The sequence below is a fragment of the Grus americana genome, chromosome 11 (genome assembly GCF_028858705.1).
Source record: "Grus americana isolate bGruAme1 chromosome 11, bGruAme1.mat, whole genome shotgun sequence".
NCBI lineage: Eukaryota > Metazoa > Chordata > Aves > Gruiformes > Gruidae > Grus > Grus americana.
Genome location: NC_072862.1, coordinates 22,841,233 through 22,859,061, shown reverse-complemented (window position 1 = coordinate 22,859,061; position 17,829 = coordinate 22,841,233). Strand labels below are relative to the sequence as shown.

Sequence of the window (17,829 nt, the reverse complement as noted above, 5' to 3'; positions counted from 1 at the left end):
GTCCTGTATAAGTTTACTGGCTTAAAATAGATGAGAACTGGTTAACTTCTATACCACCTAAATTAGAACTGGGTAAACTCTCAGGTGGTGTCCCTGGACAGCATATGATCTTCCTGGGTGGAATTTAACTACTTTAATTCCAAGATGACTGTCCCCTTTTTAAAATGCCTTCTCTTGCTGCATATATATACACACCATCCCTCTGTCGTAGGTAAGAACAGGCAGATCCTCTACACAATAACTTCCTTCACTAAATAGCTTTGATTATTTACAGGAGCATGGCCTTTCCCGTGCACCATGAGTGGTGAAGAGATCCTACCATGAAACATATGTTGAAATGATGATACATATGAATGCATACTGACAACAAGGACAAATTAAGATTGCAATACCAGCCTGACTTTTGACTTACCAAGTACAATTATCTTTCAAGAGTACTTTCGGGTGCATTCAAAGTTTCTAAAAAAGCAAATTATTAAATATACAGAAATTTCATCCTATGGAGTCATGTTTATCCCTACATAAATCACCAGTTCATTTAAGTCTTCAGCAAAAACATTTGTAACAAAATGAAGTAAGTAGTACAATGCCATCCACTACAACATCCAATCACCACCAGGAGGTAAAATATACATTTTGCAATGTTTACAAAATATAGGGTTAAAAAAAAAATCAAATTGAGACTTGTGATTCCTGAATTCCATTCCAGGCTCTGGACATACTTAAGTGATGGTTAAAACTTCCCTCCTTTTTCTTCTTCTTCCTACATTGTCCTACTTCCCACGTAGTTCCACCACACTTTTGAGGAATACACAGGAAAAGGTGGAGCTCGTGTCAGGCTGGCTGACAAAATCTAGCTACTTACTGTGCTCCTTGGAGGAGCTCCAAGCGGCTCAGACCAAGGCTGCTTGTGGTATTCACCTGGTTTGTAGAGTTCACGTACCGCCAAGTTCCTTGTCTCAACTTCTTCACCTTTTTCTGCACTTTGGTCTGCCTACCTTTTTTTTTTTTCCCCCTAGGACACAAAGAGTGTAGGAAAATAAGTCTTACTTGGAGGGAATAAGGATACAGAAAATTGGTATTATATTTTATTTAGCTTAGCTGTTAGCATCACTGTGAGTACTGTAATGTACACACTGAAAGAGTATAGTATGCAATGTAACACCCATATGCTCAATGAATTTTTTTAGGGTTTTCTAACCCTTAGGATTTAGGACTTAATCCATTGAGGTGGTGGTGGTTTGGTTTTTTTTAATCCATAGGTGCTATTTTTAAAAAACACCACCTCACTCTGCCTTCAGCAGGGCCTGTGGAAGGTGCTATCCGGAGCAAGCCCGACACCCCACGATCTTCACCCCACTTCCCCCACCTCCTCAAGCCGTTTTCCAACACGATGTACCCCGACAGGAACCTTTTTAGCCGCCAAAAATTCTTCCGGTCGTTTGATTTGGCGGATGTCCTTCGCCTCGACCGCTGCGGTCGCTCCCCGCTGTTAGCGCCACTAGAAATTACCTCAGGGAAGGCGGCACCGGGGCACGATCGGCGGCGGGGGAGGTGAAAGAGTAGCCCTGCTGTTAGCGCCACTAGAAATTACCTCACGGAAGGCGACACCGGGGTACGATCGGCCCCGGGGCGGGGGGGGGCGGGGGGGGGCGGAGGGGGCGAGAGAGGGGCCGGGCCTGCCCCGGGGCAGGCCCGGCCCCTCTCTCGCCCCCTCCGCCCCCCCCCCCCCGGGGTGCCCTGCCCCGCCGCTGACGTTCCTCCGCCCGCGGCGTACAACGGCCCTTTCCCGCCCCCGCTGGCGGCGGTTGTCCGTAGCGGAGCATGGCTCCCCCCTCGCTTCAGTCGCTGTCTTTTCTCCTTCTCCTTTCCCTTCACCTCACCGTCTCTTCCAAGCTCAACATCCCCAAGGTGCTTCTACCCTTCACCCGCGGCACCCGCGTCAACTTCACGCTGGAGGCCAGCGAGGGTTGCTACCGATGGTGAGTGCAGGTGCCGCCGCCCTTTGTCCGCCGTTTCTCCCCTCCCGCCGCCTCCCGGATGCACCTGCGGCGTTTCCTCCGCCCGCGGCGGGAAAGCGCGACCCGGCGGGGCCTGATCGCTCCCCACCCCGGAGCCGTTTCCCTGAGGAGCCGGCAGCGCCAGGCCTCCCCTCGCCGGTTTCACATTACTTTGAGTGGCCCAGCAGTGTAGGGGCAGAAATGGAGATGATCCCTGAGGGGAAAGGCTGGGCTTTACAAACCATCGCTGTTTTGGTTTGGGGTTTTTTCTTTTCTGCAGTGGGGGTTAAACCCGTTGGAGAGGGGTTCTGGCTGTAGGCTGGGGCTGAAAAGGCCCTGAGGACAAGGTCCCTGCTGTGGGGAAGCTTCCCGCCATGGCTGGGTTCCCCACATGTGCCTCGCACCCCGCGTGTGCCCACCCTGCTGACACACGTACCCCACGTGTGCCCACCTTGCCTCCCCACATACTCCATGTGTGTGTTCATCCTGCTTCCACACATGCCCAGTGTGCTCACCCTGCACACCCACAGTGCCGCCCCGCACACGCTTGCCCCGCAGCCCCACGTGTGTCTGGACAGCACCCAGGGCTCTCACGCTGCTGGTGTGGAAATACCCCTTCCCTCGCTGGGGTCAGTAACGAAGGACTGACAGCTTTGAGTTTGGGGCGTGGGTGTAAAGATGAAGGGGTTGTGCCGCGGCACCTAGCTGAGGTGCAAGCCTCTTGGTGCTGCTGTGAGCGTAGGCAATGCCCTGAGCATGTCGCCCGGGGAAGGCAAAGTCAGGTTTGAAAAGATTGTGTCTTTCCTGGTTTTCTTTTGGAGGCCTTGGTGCTGAGACGTGGGATATATTCTGGCTGGCAGCCCCCGTCCTGCCTCATGCAGTGGGAGGCCTGTGGGCCGGGCTCGCAGGTGGCAGGTCTGGCTTGTGTTGAGCACCGGGGGCTGACGGCAAATACCATGGCATGTGCATATTCAGAAAACGTGTTGCAGTCTTCGTGTTAAACAAGTGTTACCAACTCCTCATCCTTCCTTTAGTGTACTGGAATTGTAATTTGGATCAGTAGTGAGCAGGAGGTACCCACCTGAACAAAGTGTGGCAGTCAAGATGTGTTTAGGATGATCCTTCTGTGTGGCAGGTGGATGTGTGTAGTAGTTTTCAGCTGTTTTATTGTGGCTGACAGTTATTGAAATACATCTTGCAGGGCTATGTTTTCACTCTGCATTGATTTATTTACCTGGTGCTCCTACACTTCTCATCCCTGGGCTGGTTACAGGCCTTTCATCTGTGACAAATTACACGTTTGAGGGTATTTGTGCACAAGAGTGGTAATCAGAGTTCCTCCAAAAGTTGACTGAAAGGAAGTTAGTAGATGAGCTGCATGTGGTTGTGTAATTTAATTTTTATATGGACCATTTTAGTGAGAATCTCACGAATATGTGTTTTTTCTTTTTCCTTACTCTAAAGGCAACTGAGTCTTTAAAAAGATTTGGTTTATGTGGTAAAGTATATTCTGTGAAGGTAAAAACCAAGCTCAACAAAGTACGAGTAAAATCTATGAGGTGTAGACTCTAGGTCTTTCCTATTTTGCCAGCAAACCGCTCGGTGATGCTGGGCTGGCTGCAGCCATCCCTGCATGTGCCAGGCACTATCCAACTGGTAAAAGTATGTAGGCCCTTGTAAATCTCACTGAGATCTACAGATTAAAGTATGTAAGATTGTACTTTAGGAGAATACCAGATTTGGTTCATGTGTGTATCTCCAATGAAGGTTACTCGTAGGCACTTCAGAGCATGTTATATTTGTGCCAGTGGCCAGCGATGGGTCATATCCCTCATGCAGATAGGCTTCAACATGCTTTTCCATCCTCTCCTTCTGTCTGCCCTTCAGAGATTAATTTTGGTTGACAATGAAGGAAACTATACCAACTTCATACAGGGTGTGTCATCATTCTGTACCGGGGTTGTAAATATGTATGTATTCACTTCTGCTTTGCAGGGACTGGCAGGATGTGGGTCGTAAAACTCCGCGACTGCTTACAAAAGCATCAGAAGGAAGCAGTAGCTGTGTCTGTGACTGAGCAGAAGCAGTAACGCTCCTCGCAGTGCTCAGAGCACATTTGCTAGATTGTATCTGCAGCTCTCTTTCCCTCTATATGCTTGCCCCCGCAGGCCTTGAACTGCAGGGAATTAGAAAGAAGTGTACTTTGGAGGGGCAGGCAACTCCACAGCGGCTTGCTGACAAGTTTCCTGTGCTTTCCTGTTAAAACTGTCAGTAATAGCTTTTACTGGAAGGAGGCCATTAAACTGAAGAAGTTGGGAAGTACCAAATGTAGTGACTACAGAAGCAGTGACTATTCCTCACCCAGGATTTATAAAATCATGGGTGAGTTTGCATGCACGAAAGCAGGGATTTGGAATGTAAATGATAAGGTTCAGGCCCTTTGTGTCTGGAGAGGGGACTGAGGTATAACATAGGTGATTGCGAGGTTAGAGGTAGCGTATGAAAGCTGTTCTTGTCTTACAGCAGCACCTGTCTTCAAAAGACATCCTTTGAGTATTTGAAAGACTGCATTACTCAAAACATTCAGAATTCATACCTGAGTGTCCAATTTCTTGAAAAATCGGTCTATGGCATGTTGTGACCTTATTTCTTTCCAGTTTCCCTTTGGGGCTCCAAGTTTACCTCTGAAAGTAGGAGATTTCAAAGTGATTGTAGTGGTGTCTGAGAATTCCAGTGATTCAAAGGGAAAAGGTCGAATTTTATCATCATCCTAGCAGATTGGGAGCAGGGATAAAGTTACAAGCATGGCTTTAAAGTATTTTCTGATTTTCAAGATGCTCATGCCTTCTGGAGTTTGGGTTGCCTTTATGTTAAAATTATTTTTTGGTATAAGCTTTGTTTTCAAAGCATACGGTGTTCCCATCTGTAAATATTGTACATGGTACTATCTTCTGGGATAAAACACAGTCTGTGCGGATATATTTAGCATTTAAATTACATCTGTATTTATCTTTTAATTACCTTAATCCAGAAATTACACCTGGAAGAATGAAAGCATTCAGAAGCAGAATTCTGTCCTTGAAATCTGCCTTACCATAACAACATTTGGGGAGGGGAGGGGGAACACACAAAATTTAAAAAAAAAAAAAAATCCCCAAAGGTATACAGCATGGCAGGGTGTTCATAGCAGAAATTATCTGTAGCATATAAATATGCTTACACGTCTGTAACATTATTATTTCATATCTCGTAGAATTGAGATACGTGGTGATAACTGGTGGAAAGTTTAAGCTTCAGGAGTTAGCCTTGAGAAATACAACTGATTGAATTTGAACCACGGACCGTTGGAGTCAGGGGTTTTGCTATGGAAAGGTTACAGCTTCAAAGGGGATAATGGCCCTGTACAGTGTTGTTTGTTGCAAATACGAAGGAGAGTTTATTGCCACCTTAAATAGAAGGGTTTGCATGTGCTCCTGAAGCCGTCACTGGCGAGGCTACATAAAGCTAATTGCCCTTGTGAGAGAAGCAGGTATCAGAGTGCTGGAGTGAGAGATCCAGCGCCTGAGTGGTGGTTGAGCTGCCTGATGCACAAGTACTTCCAGAGAACCCAAAATCTATATACAGCACCGCTGCTGCAGTAGTTGGCTGGCAAAGCTCACTTTCTAGCTCCTTATCTTGTCATGTTTCTGATACTGGGTTGTAAATTGGTCTTATCACTCTATGGGATGTATGTGGTGGCTTATGTGTTTTAAAAATCTATATTAAACAGAGCGTTGCTGATGAAGGTCTGTTACTTTGCTGTAAGGCTGACAATCCCCCCTTTGGTATTCTTGGGGTTTTGTTGTTGTTGTTTCCTGGATTACTTGGTTTACCACAGGTCTAGAACATCGTGTCTGACTCACTGAAAAATGTCTTGTGTGAGATACTGACTGTTAATTTCCATATTATGAAATGTCATCTTAAATAATGATTGTTATCCCCTGCTATCCTTACCCCTTTCTTTGATTCTCACCTGCTCTGCATTTCCTACTTGTAGGAAAAAGGCCACTGTAGCAGGCAGCAAAATGTTCTCCCTCTCTCTGGGAGGTGCCTGTGCTGCTGACTGCCAGGTAGGCTGGCTGCACTGCGGCGTGTGCTTTCCCAGTGTGGCTTCAAGCTCTTGTATGTACCAGAACAAGATCAGAATTGGGCTGATGTGTCCTTGTTGGTAAAGTGAGATGGGCTGTGCTGCTGTGACACGGGTCCGTGTTACCTGAGTATGTTTGGCTCAAAACCAGAGCGGGTAGCATGAGTCTGCAGCATAGACGTTCTGCCAGAGTTGAAGAGCCAGAAGAAATAATCATGGTTTTTCCTCTTAGCTGATGTGTCAACTTGCAGTGCAGGTTTACTGTTGAAAGAACTTTTTTCTGAATCTGAGCATAACCTTCCTGGGAAGGAGGACAGAAAGAGCAGGGACTGTGGTTAATTTTTGGGCAGCTTTCATTGCTGAACACCCATGAAATGTTTTTTGTTCTCTTTGGGTGTGGGTCTCAATAATGGAAGCTTTGAGGGTGTCTACATGGGAGGTTTAACAGAGTGGATAATTTGAAATAATGCAAAATGTGACATTTTTACAAGTTTTGGCATTAAAATGCTATTTTTTAGTTTTATTTTCTAATTTGAAATCAGGCTAAGCGAATTTCAGAACGACTTGTGTGGACCAACCTTTATTTATTGCATTCTCTTAGTGGGAAGATGGCTAGCAGAGGGATAGTGAGGCATGCTATTTTCCTTCATGCAGCCAGAAAAGATACAAAGATGAGCACTTACGTAAAATGCTTTTGGCCACCGGTTGATTTGACAAAATATCAAAGTTACAGTTGAGCATCCGGGTTGGATTTTGAGAACAGTCATCACTGGCTTAACTCTGCTTCCTTTGAAGCTAATGTGCATGCCAGCTGATCACCATTATAAAATCCCGTAAGCAAAAGCTTCATCCTTGGCTCATCCTGTGGTGTGTGATGTTTCCATTTGCTTTTAAAGCAGAACTGGATGGAGGATTTTTTTGCTGCTTTTTGTTTTCCCAGTAAAATAAGAAACATCCTAGGAGAGGACTGAGCGAACAATAGAGAGATAATCTGCCACTGTGGTGTTAACAATCCTTAAGAGTTGAGGGAACTCTGCCAGGCTCCCTCTGTGTTTTCTTTGGAATGGGTTCAGTTCCGATATCCTTGGTTCTCTGGGAATCTATTTTTTGTCATACAAGTACAGTTGCCTGGATGCTGTTCTAGCTCTTGTGTCTCCGTGTTTGTATGTCAACAGTGTTAGTCCCAGGAGCGACTAGAAATAAGGTGCCTAATGTATTGGTCAATCCAGTCTCACTGAACTTTTGAACACCTTTAGCATCCAATTTCCCTCTGACTACGTCTCTCCCCACGTGGTTGATACAAATTCTACAAAATTAGCTCAACTACCAGTCATGGTGCATCTCCACAAAGGTGGATTTTTGCTAATTTAGTCAGCTGAGTTTAGTCTGAAGAGCTGACAAAACAATATGAAATGCTGAAGTAATAAGAATCAACAGAGTAGTGCTAGACTGAGGGAAAGAACAATATTTGCCTGATCTTTAAACTGGCTGATAAATAAGTTAAGTGTAATCCTTGAAGTATTCACATGTGATATTACAGAACAGTTGATTAAAAAACGCAGGCATAGGTTTGGGTACATCTGTAGATACAATCTTGGCACACATTTCTGTGTCTGGGGGGTGAAAATCATGAATGAAATGGAAATCAGCAAGAGGACTGGCAGTCTTTATTGCAAGTGTCATTAATTTCTCTGCCACTAGGATTTTATTCTGAGGGAAATAAATACTGGGACTTTTGTTAGCTTTTCTTCCTCACCTCCTCACTCTTCTTTCTAATGCTTCCTCCCCTGCCTTGCTCTTTTCTTACAGACACTGGTATGGGGTCGAGAGCCAGTGCCAGAAATGCTTCCCATTGCTTGCTTCTCAGGATCTAATTTTGACCTCTGACAAGCCTAGCTCTCAATATTGCATGCTGACGTGCTGCTGAAGATCTGCTGTAATTGGAAGATGATATAAATTGCAGTCTTCTTTTAAAGCAAAAGTTTCTTTTTCTTGTCCATCTAGGACACAGTAGTGATCCCTGCATGTGTTAATGCCACTGTAATGTACAGCCTGTTTGATTAGTGCCTTTCTGTGCTTGACCCTGAATTGGATGTAGCTGTAAACAGAACGTGCTTTTGATATCATAGAATGATATCAAGGCATCATCAAATATGTCATATGTTGCAGTATAAAAACCAGTAGTCATGCAGATTGTTTTTAAATGTAAAACAATAGTAAACCAAGCCTTGGAAAGGCCCTGCTTCACCTGCCCGGTTCAGGTAATTGCCTAAAATGGCAGACATCCTATTGCTAATAAAATGAAAAATGTATCTGTATTTTAAAAAAAAGTAAGAAATTCATCTTATATTCTACCTCCTATTTTAAACTACTATTAGAGGCCACATGGTATCTAATCTCAGGTTCCCTACTCCAGTGACAACTAAGAGTTAACTGGCATTCAGTTAACTGTAAAAGCTTCCAAGTTCCTTTATAACTGTGGAGTGTATGCAAGTTTAGAGCTTAAATTTAATGCAAACTTTCAGTTTTTCTTTGTTCCTTCCTTTTCATAGTCTGAAAAATATCCTGTAATTAGATTTAGTTTTACAACACTGCTATTAGTGCAAACCGTGGTGGTTACGTATTACAATACATAGCCATATATTAAAAGAACAAATACAAAACACAGTGAAACCCCCGTTGTGTTGTAAACACAATCAGTTTCAGACTGTAAGAACGCAAAACCCTCAAATTGATAAAAAAAAATCTGATGACAGAGAATATTAAGCAATGTAAAGAGCTAAATAACGAAAGTACAAGTCAATTCCATACTTATAATCCTAATCTTAAAATGCTTGCACGCGTGTCAGATCCGCATGCTCAGCTTAACAAGCCTACCAGCCAGGTACAGAAAAAGCCTTACTGGTTGTGAATACTAACCTTGTTGAAATAAACTTGCTAAATGTTGGAAAACTGTTTCATGGTTACCTGAGAAGCCGCAGAATAACAGGAAAATAACTAATTGTTCGCTTTTAAATTAATCGCTGTATGGCGAAGTGTACTACTAATACAGAAAATAAATCATATTATTTCAGAAACAGTGTAAACCCTAGTATAAAAACATATGCTCATATTTGTGTACATTGCTTAGGTATCTAGAATATAACAAACAATTTTCAGGTTTTAGCTGCTAATTGGTGTTTAAATTGTCAGCGGTATGCTGCTGTGGGTTGTTTTTTTCCTTGATGAGATAACATACTTTGAAATTTCTAGCTTAGCAGTTGCTACTGTTGTTTCAAAATCTTTTAAAACTAGTCTTTGTGTAAGCAAAATATTGTTGGGAGCACACCAAAATTATGTATTAATAATTCATTGAATTAATGAATTTTGCCCAAGACAAAAGGGTATTACTGCTATGCGGTGTCTAATGAACCTGTATGCTGCCATTAGCGTGCACAATTAAAAATGTTCTGACTGGGTTTTGTGCCCTTGGATTACAAAGTCTTGGGGCCTTATGGTTTGGACAGCATAGTATGATAAAATCCAGACCCATATGTAGGGAACCAGAGAGCTGACACAAATGTGGTTTTGTTTCATGTGAAGTTTCTGTGAGAAATGCAGTGTTCACTGTCTTACCGACTGCTTCGAACCAAAGGGATCTCGGGGTCTTGCACAACTGGATTTGTTTTCAAAGTTGTGCTTTTTGTTGCTTAAGGTTGAAAACAGGATTTGCAATTTTATTCCTGTGATTACAACCAAATTGGTCCATGCTCAGCTGGACTGCAACTGTTAACTGCAAGATAACTGAAAATACTGTGATATGTTATTTTTTGAAATGGATACAGCTTTAGTTAACAAGCGAATGTATTCTTCACTGTCTTGAATTGGTTGGTTCTGCCAGTAAAAAAGTGAAACCTAGGTCTAGGGAGAAGGGCATGTATGGTATTGCTGTTTGTTTGGAACTCCCCTCCAGCTCCTTGCTGAGCTAGGAGATTTTCCTGTAGATCACAGGTAGGCACGTTTGAACATCCACCAGAAGAAAAGTTTAAATCAATCCAGCTTCGCCATCTTGACCAGGTGAGGATCTACCTGGGTGAGGATCTGTGGTTTAGATTGCACTTACCAGATAATGCAGTGCTTTCATCAGAACTGCTGTCATCATCTGGGAGAAGCAATTCCTGAACAGCTTTGTCACCAGTGCTTTCTTTCATTGTTTTAATCCTTCGAAGAACCCATGTGAAGGAGCTTTGATTCAGGATCCCTGAGCAAACAGCCATGTCTGTTTCAGGCGCTTAATTCATTAGCAGCTTAAGCAGAGTGCTGGGCTCTGAGCTGAAGTCCAAGCAGGCTGCCTTTCTGCTTACTCTGCAGTAACTCCTGCAGATGTAGCGTGAGCAAGGAGCTGTGTAGAGCAGCCTTGATCCAATTCTCCAAAACGGTTTAGTCAGCAGCTCATCCCAGTTTGGAGGGGTGACATTTGTTAACTATTTGCAAGAGGTATGGCCTGCTTGAATATTTTAATTGCTTTGAGCACTCTACATTCAGGCCTTAGATGTATATTGCTGCTATCTCAAATTTAATTTCAAAAGGTTTGGCTTTTAATAACTTTTAAACTTTTTTTTTTTTTCTCATCTTGACATTTTTGGCACACAGAAAGTGAGAACTAGGCTCCACATCCATGGTGAGCTTCCCACAAGCTCATTGCTGGAGCAGTTGTCTTTAGAAAAGCCAACAAGGCAGAGCAGGAAGTAACAGATGCATCAATTTTAGGTCAAAATTCCATGTAGGCTTACATTTCACCAAAGGTGATTATACAACTTTCTGTGTTTTACACAGTGTTACATGCTTCAGCTAAACAGACTAAATCCTTTTTTTTTTAAATTTCTTGATTAAAAAATGTTGGCTGTTTCTTGTTCAGAGCCTCTGCCATAGCAAACATACATAATTGTAATGTTCTGTCATCAGGGAAAACTTTCAACTTTTTCAGAACTTTATTTCAAAATTGTTTTGAAAATGCAATTACAAGCGTTGAATAGAGCTTTAGCTAAAATTACTTTACCTTCTACTTCAGCATTCTGTACGCAGTTTTGCTTGTTCCACGCCTCTAAGCTAATAAATAGGCCAAAGGCTTTGTAACGAGGTTAAGTAGCTGGGTATAGGTCTGAACCGACTGAATTGCATTCAGCAGTGAATGCGCCACAGTAGAGAGAACGCTGCGTTTGCCTGGGCTCTGGTGGGCTTCTGGTCTGTGTTTTCCCCCTCCCTCAGCCCGCACTCGCCTTTGCTGAAGCCTTCAAGGATCTGTTGCAATCCAGCTCTTATGAAAGTCGGGTCCTGACAATGTAGCATGTCTCATGTAAATTATTTTAGTGGCTTTTAAACCAGCCTTTGGCTTCTGTCTAGCAGTAACTTAAATCTCAAATAATCTTGTAGGTCCTCCACCAGGCCAGAGGTTGCAAGCATCGAGCCAGCAGATCAGGATGAGCGCCAGTGTTCGCAGAAAGCTGTTGTCCAGGCGCGATCCTCACAGCCCACACGTCTGACAAGTATCATCTTTGCTGAAGATATAAGTAAGCTTTAACTTTTGTAAGCTCACCACTACTTGTTTATGGGCATCCTGGCATCCTCCAGAAACAAAGTAGAGATTTAAAAGTGCACAAAACAAGAAATTTCCATTCATATGCATTGTCATTTTAGACTTTCCATGGACATGGTTTTAAAGTTCTGTTTGTTAAAGGCCTCCAATACATATTAATAATATTAATGATATATCCAGGAAAACAGGTCATTCTTTAAAAAAAATGGGGGGGGGAGGGTAGCTGAAAATAATTTTCAGTACATACTTTTTATATAATGCAAATTCAGATGTTTTGCATTTAGAAAGCTGGTAATTGCCTTTGTGTCTGTCATACAATATACCTGGTTAGTTTCTATAATGGTACATAGGCAAAAACTGATGGTCAATTAAATGTCTTGCAGTCACTAAATGAAGACGTATATAGGGGTTTGTTGTCTGTGGGTAAAAGTCATTAAGTTCTCTAGGGCGTGAGCCGTGTTTGACAGCTGCACTATAGAAACTCTTGATACTTTCTCAGAGAAAACGTCTGTAACTGTTAATGTAGATGGAAATCACAATTTTTTAAAGATTTATTCTAAAGTGAGGAAGGGAACGGCTATTCTTGCTTACCATTTGACTAAGAGTTTCTTAGTCAAGGTCATGACCTAATTTCAGTTCCTTCAGTGTCTTGCGTCATTGGCTAAATTTGAGGTGCATTTTGTGTTGCTGGTGCTCTCAACGAGCATGTCCAGTGTTGCTGATTTCATGTGCTCTTCCTGATGTCTCTTCAAGTGACTGGACAGGTACTTCGTTGTGATGCTATAGTTGATATAATTCATGACATCCAAATTGTGTCCACAACAAGAGAACTCTATCTTGAAGATTCACCACTGGAGCTAAAAATTCAGGCTCTGGATTCTGAAGGTAAGAGATTTACTAGTAGGAGATAATATGTATGTTGAAACTCTTAATTGTCTGATATGTGCACTGGTTTTATTTGCAACACAACTGAATGTTAGAAGCCAAGCTGAGTAATTTAAAGTGAGTTCTCTGGATAATACATTCAGTTAACCTATTGTTTTGTTTAAGTGTAAAATCCACCTGAATAGGAAAATCAAAAACTGCTTCACTTCCAACAACTTTTGCTTGTCTTTTTTCCTGATTTTCCCAGGAAACTTAACTCTAGTGTTAAGCATATTTTTAAAAATCAGAATTTAAAATAAATAAAATAAAGGTGTCAGCTCTTAGCAATTCTACCTCCAGGTCAAGAGTAAAAATGTAATGGAAAAAGTCCTAACACTTGTGCTGTTGAAGTGTCCCACCAGGATTTAACTAGGCTGAGCAAGGCCGCACTGGAATGTGAAGTAGTCTGTTCTTTTTTCTTTTTTCTTTTTTTTTTCCTTTTGACCTGAGATAGTCTAAAGAATTTTGCAAAAGGACATTTTATCTGAGTCCAATCAAGCATCCAACAGGGTGTTCAGAGATGATGTTGAAGACCAACCACCTATTGCTTGGATTAATATCCCATAATCATTATAGAAACTCACTTTTGGGAGTCAGTGCATTTGAACTGAATGCATAATTATTTAATAGGAGCAGAAAGCTTCTGCTACTGTCTGCAGCATCAGAAAAAGAACCATGATGCTGGTAAGAATTTCATGCTTTGGTTTCAACAATTGATTTTTATGCACACATCAACACTCACACAAACCAAGTGATTTTTAGGACAACTTCTGGACTGAAAGGAAATGGTATGTAAAGTAGCTATAAAAGGTTGAATTGTTTGTTTTGGGTAGTTAATGAGCTCATCCTACATTTGTTTGTAAACCATGAATGCCAGGTTTTGTATGTCAATATGTTGTTAATGAAAAGTAATTTCGTTTTCTTATACTACGCATAATACTGGATTCTTGGCTTGGTGTTTCTGCAAACTCTCAAGCATGCTGAATGGACAAATTTGCCCTGGAAGCCACCCAAGTTAGAGTCTGAACAGGAGTGGTGGTACAAAACCCACAAAGAATGCTTAGTCTGCATGACTGAAACAAGGTGTTGGTTAGTAGCCATAGGACTAAACTTCCTGGTCTGAGTTTGGGGGATCAGGATACGCTTAAAAGCTTTGAAAATCAGTTCCTTTGACCCAGATAACCTTGGATCCATCCTTGGGAGACCTTTGGACATATTGGACTCTCAGTGGACTTTTTTGGCACGCTTCAAAAAAAAAATAAAAATTCAAGAGCAGTAGCAAGTTTATTGAAGGACATAATTGTTCAGGAAAAGTCAGAGAATTTAATAAAGGACTTCTGAACACTTATTTTTAATATTCAGAAGGTGAAAAAATCAATATAAAATAATTATCCAGCTCAATGAGTATTGAGAAAAATCTGCTTAGTTTTGCTGAACACTTGCACAAAGAATGGGTGTCAAGTCTGTTACTGCAGCCTGTGTGAGAGGGAGAGAGAATAGATGCTTTGTATTGGCCATTGTATGTATACAACTTTGCAGTGACATAGCTTTTTCCCTGGTATGTAAAGTAGTTAAGTGGGCCCTAGGGATGTACCAAGTGTGATTTGTTTTGGGCTGATGGTCATTATTGCATCTGGTATGGGTCAGACCATTCATTAATATTGATGATTCTACTCCTGTGAGTATCACTATATCTTCCGGAATAGTTTCTTTCCTTATTCTCTTCCATATGTATATATCTAGTACACTTATTTTTTTCATAAGCTGTATTTTTTTATTAAGTTACAGTAATGCAGATTCCTTTTTGTACATGTTTTTAATGAGCCACTCCAAATATAAACTCGATCCCCAAATACTACTTTTTAAAGATTACTAATGCAAGAGAGGAAGATAATCACGGAGATCTTTGGCCAAGTTAAGTATAGAATGCAGAGGGGAAAAAAATCATGTTATATATTGTTTTCTTTTATCTGTTCAACTTTGCTGAAGTTGTTTTATTATGACTTAACTAGAGGCAAGTTACATAAGAGAAAGACTTAAAGATGTGAGTTTGTGTTTCTTTGGCTATGGGTGTGCAAGGACCACTGGCTTCCTGCCCCAGCAATGGAGCTGAGCACATCAAGACAGCTCTCCTTACTTACTGGGGTCTGCTGCAGCCCTGCCAGTGAGAGCCACTTTTCTGCTGAAGCATCGCAGCTCTGGGCCGGTTGCGGCTGTGGAGCAGGAGCACAGGTCCCTGCCAACATTGACATCTGAGGAGCCCGAGAGGGTAATGTTACAGCTGGCCAGGGCAGCTGGCCTGCCGCTCCCGTGACAGCTGTGTGATCCTGCAGGGAAAGACAAAGACATAATACAGTTCCTGACAAGTGCCAATTACCTGTCTGCATTCCTGGGTGCTGCCTCTGACAGGCTTAACCTGGGGACAGCTGCTGCCCTCGGTGCTGCAGAAATACCCGAACCTGTCTTGAATGAGTGAGACCCTGCATCAGCTGGGGAATGATAGTTTGTCTTTGATAACCTGACTTTGCCTTTGTAGTGAGGGACTCCAACAGGAGCCAGGACATCCAGGCCCAGTGATGGTTCAGAAGCTGTAAGGACAGTTTCATGCTTTTGCTACCAGTTCGCTGCGGCTCTGGCTGTGTCCAGGCATAGCCTCTCCGTAGTGCCATGATGTGCGTCATTACTTTCAATTGGAGCAAAACAAGAGTGTAATACAGCTTTGCAAAGCTAAAGCATGCATCATTAAAGAAAGTTAGACTTGAATGCATGTTAAATCATCCAGTCTCAATCACTTTTAATTATATTGCTTTGTGTGTTTAGAGTTTTGTGTTTAAAATCCTATTTATTTGGGATTTGGAGCTATCTGCAGTAAGTTGTACAGAAATGGGAGAAACAACATAGGCAGCGTGTTGTGTTAACTTGTCTTAAAATATTTTTGTGGCTTAAAAATGTCATAAACCTTTAAGCATAAGAATTTGATAATAAATTTGCTTTGATTCTTAGTTTATTAATATAGACATAAATGTCAAAGGAAGTAACACAAATGAAAAAAATATTTTAGAATATAGTAAATACTGGGATTTCAGTTCCATATTTGTTTGTGCCAGTGGACACTGCAATTCAGAGCAAGACTCATCCTGAAGATTGTAAGATCTTTCAGATTAGCAGCTCAGAAATAGTAAGGTTTTTGTCATCAAAAGGGAAAGGGCGTGGTGGGTGCCAAGGATCTCTTAGGGGCTGACAAGTGGAGGACACCTGCACCTATCTAGTGGGCTTTGTGAAAAACATAGAGTGGCATATGGTGTTGCAAAATGTGAACAGAAAAGCCAGCTAACAGAAATATCTTAAATTTGCCAAAGTCAGTAAAGCAAGGTAGATTGTGATTTTTAGCTAAATACCGGAGGTGCTTCTTTTTGGGATAAGATAGGGAAATTTCCGAGGTGCAAAAGTCATAGTTTGTGTTCCAGGAAGATTCTGTGCTTGTTGTTTATTTTTGTTTTAATCTGATTGTTTGATTTATAGGAAACACTTTCAGCACTTTGGCAGGGTTAGTTTTTGACTGGACAATAGTAAAAGACACAGAGGCTGATGGCTTCTCAGATTCCCACAATGCCTTACGGTAAGTTCATTGAATTTGTTCTCAAAAGTCTCATGTCCATTAAGTTTGATGTGCTGGGGTCTTTTTAATTACTATTATTATTATTTTATTAGGCATGTGCATTATGTAGTTTTGCACTGATGACTATTGTTCTGTTCTTCAGTGGCTTCAAACAGAAATTTGAGTTTCCATCCTTATTAAACTAACCAGAATGGAAGGCCACTTACCAGTACCTTGTATGGGATATTTTTCAAATTGAACTCCAAGAGTTTTACCTTTCCACTGACACCAACTGATGTCAACACACCAGGATCTCATTATCTAGCAGTATTATTCTAGTATTCATCGTGTTACATGCCATGGTGAATCTTAGCTTTGCTCAATGTGAATGTTGGTAGAAAAAAATGCCTTCCGGATGCACATGAATTTGACCAGACTGCAAACACATGAAACACGAGTTTTTCTCATAATACAGTTTACAGTCTCATAATACAGTTTACAGACACTTCAGTACAGCTTTAGTCAAAGCTTCCGTAAGTTTGTAAGATGAAATAGATTCAAACTCATGCACCAGAGGCTTCAGTTACCTCAGAAATCAGGTTCCAGCAAAACGTAGGTAGATTGCAGGACATAAAATAATGTAGGAAACTATATCTTCCTTTAAAGAACCTGGCTTTATTTGTATGATGATTCTGTGACTAGCACGTGAGGAAACAAGCTCTCTTAGAGAGCAGACTGCTTAATGGTTAAATTCCACCCTCAAACCTACATTCCAAATACATCGGAGATGGGGTAGGTATAGCAAACAAGGCTCTCTGCTACTGGGTAAACACAAACTCCAGTTTTGCAGCCTTAGAGAAGTGAACTCAGAGCATTACCTGTGGAAAGCCTGTTAAGCCCATAATGCGCCTGAAGCTGCAGGTACAAGTGTGTGGCTCCTATCTACAGTGAGAGCCAGACGGTGTGCTGATTGTTTAGTGGGACTCATCATCCAAGGCCTAGTCCATATGGAGATTTCTGTTTCAGTATAAGTATTTGCTAGAGATGTGACTTTAACCAAACTAATGTGGATATACGCTCTACTGATAGCACAGCTATGATAACATAAAAATGTTTTAATTACAGTTTTGCAAAATAAATGGTAAGTTGTCATAAATATGTTAATATTCATAACTGTTCTCCATAAGGCTTTACTGCTTTTACTGTGAAAGTGCACATAAAGCCGAACAGAAGCTGGCAACCTTTAAAACATGGTCCTCTTTCAATTTCTGTCCTGTTGTTTACCCATTCATGGCAAATTCCTTTCTTCTCTGTTGTCACATTTCATTGAAATTTCTAACAGTTACTCCCAAGGATTTTTTTCATGGTCATTTATTAAATGCATCCTAACTTCTTCATATAGGTCAAAGTTATGTTCTGGTTTGTTAAGCTGTTGCTTTTATAAACATAAGCTTTGGGTCTTTCACATCAGTTGTTCCACAATAATCTAGTTTTTGCAGTCCACACTTACTGTAAAAACTGGAGGGATCATTATAGACAGCATGTGCAGTCTTCTGATATCTCTTGAAAGTCCACAAACAAGCTTCAAACAAACTTTTATCAGTCA

At 41.7% G+C, this 17,829-nt stretch overlaps 1 protein-coding gene across 1 annotated transcript in view; it reads left to right on the top strand.

Annotated features, from left to right (window-relative positions):
* The first annotated feature begins 1,766 nt into the window (after positions 1-1,766).
* Positions 1,767-17,829, top strand: part of NUP210 (nucleoporin 210) — a 65,214-nt gene continuing 49,151 nt past the window's right edge. Inside the window, exons 1-4 of the mRNA XM_054838574.1 lie at positions 1,767-1,982; positions 11,539-11,675; positions 12,455-12,586; positions 16,148-16,244. Of these exons, the coding sequence (XP_054694549.1) occupies positions 1,825-1,982; positions 11,539-11,675; positions 12,455-12,586; positions 16,148-16,244 (524 nt within the window). The 5' untranslated portion in view covers positions 1,767-1,824. The remainder of the gene's footprint in view (positions 1,983-11,538; positions 11,676-12,454; positions 12,587-16,147; positions 16,245-17,829) is intronic.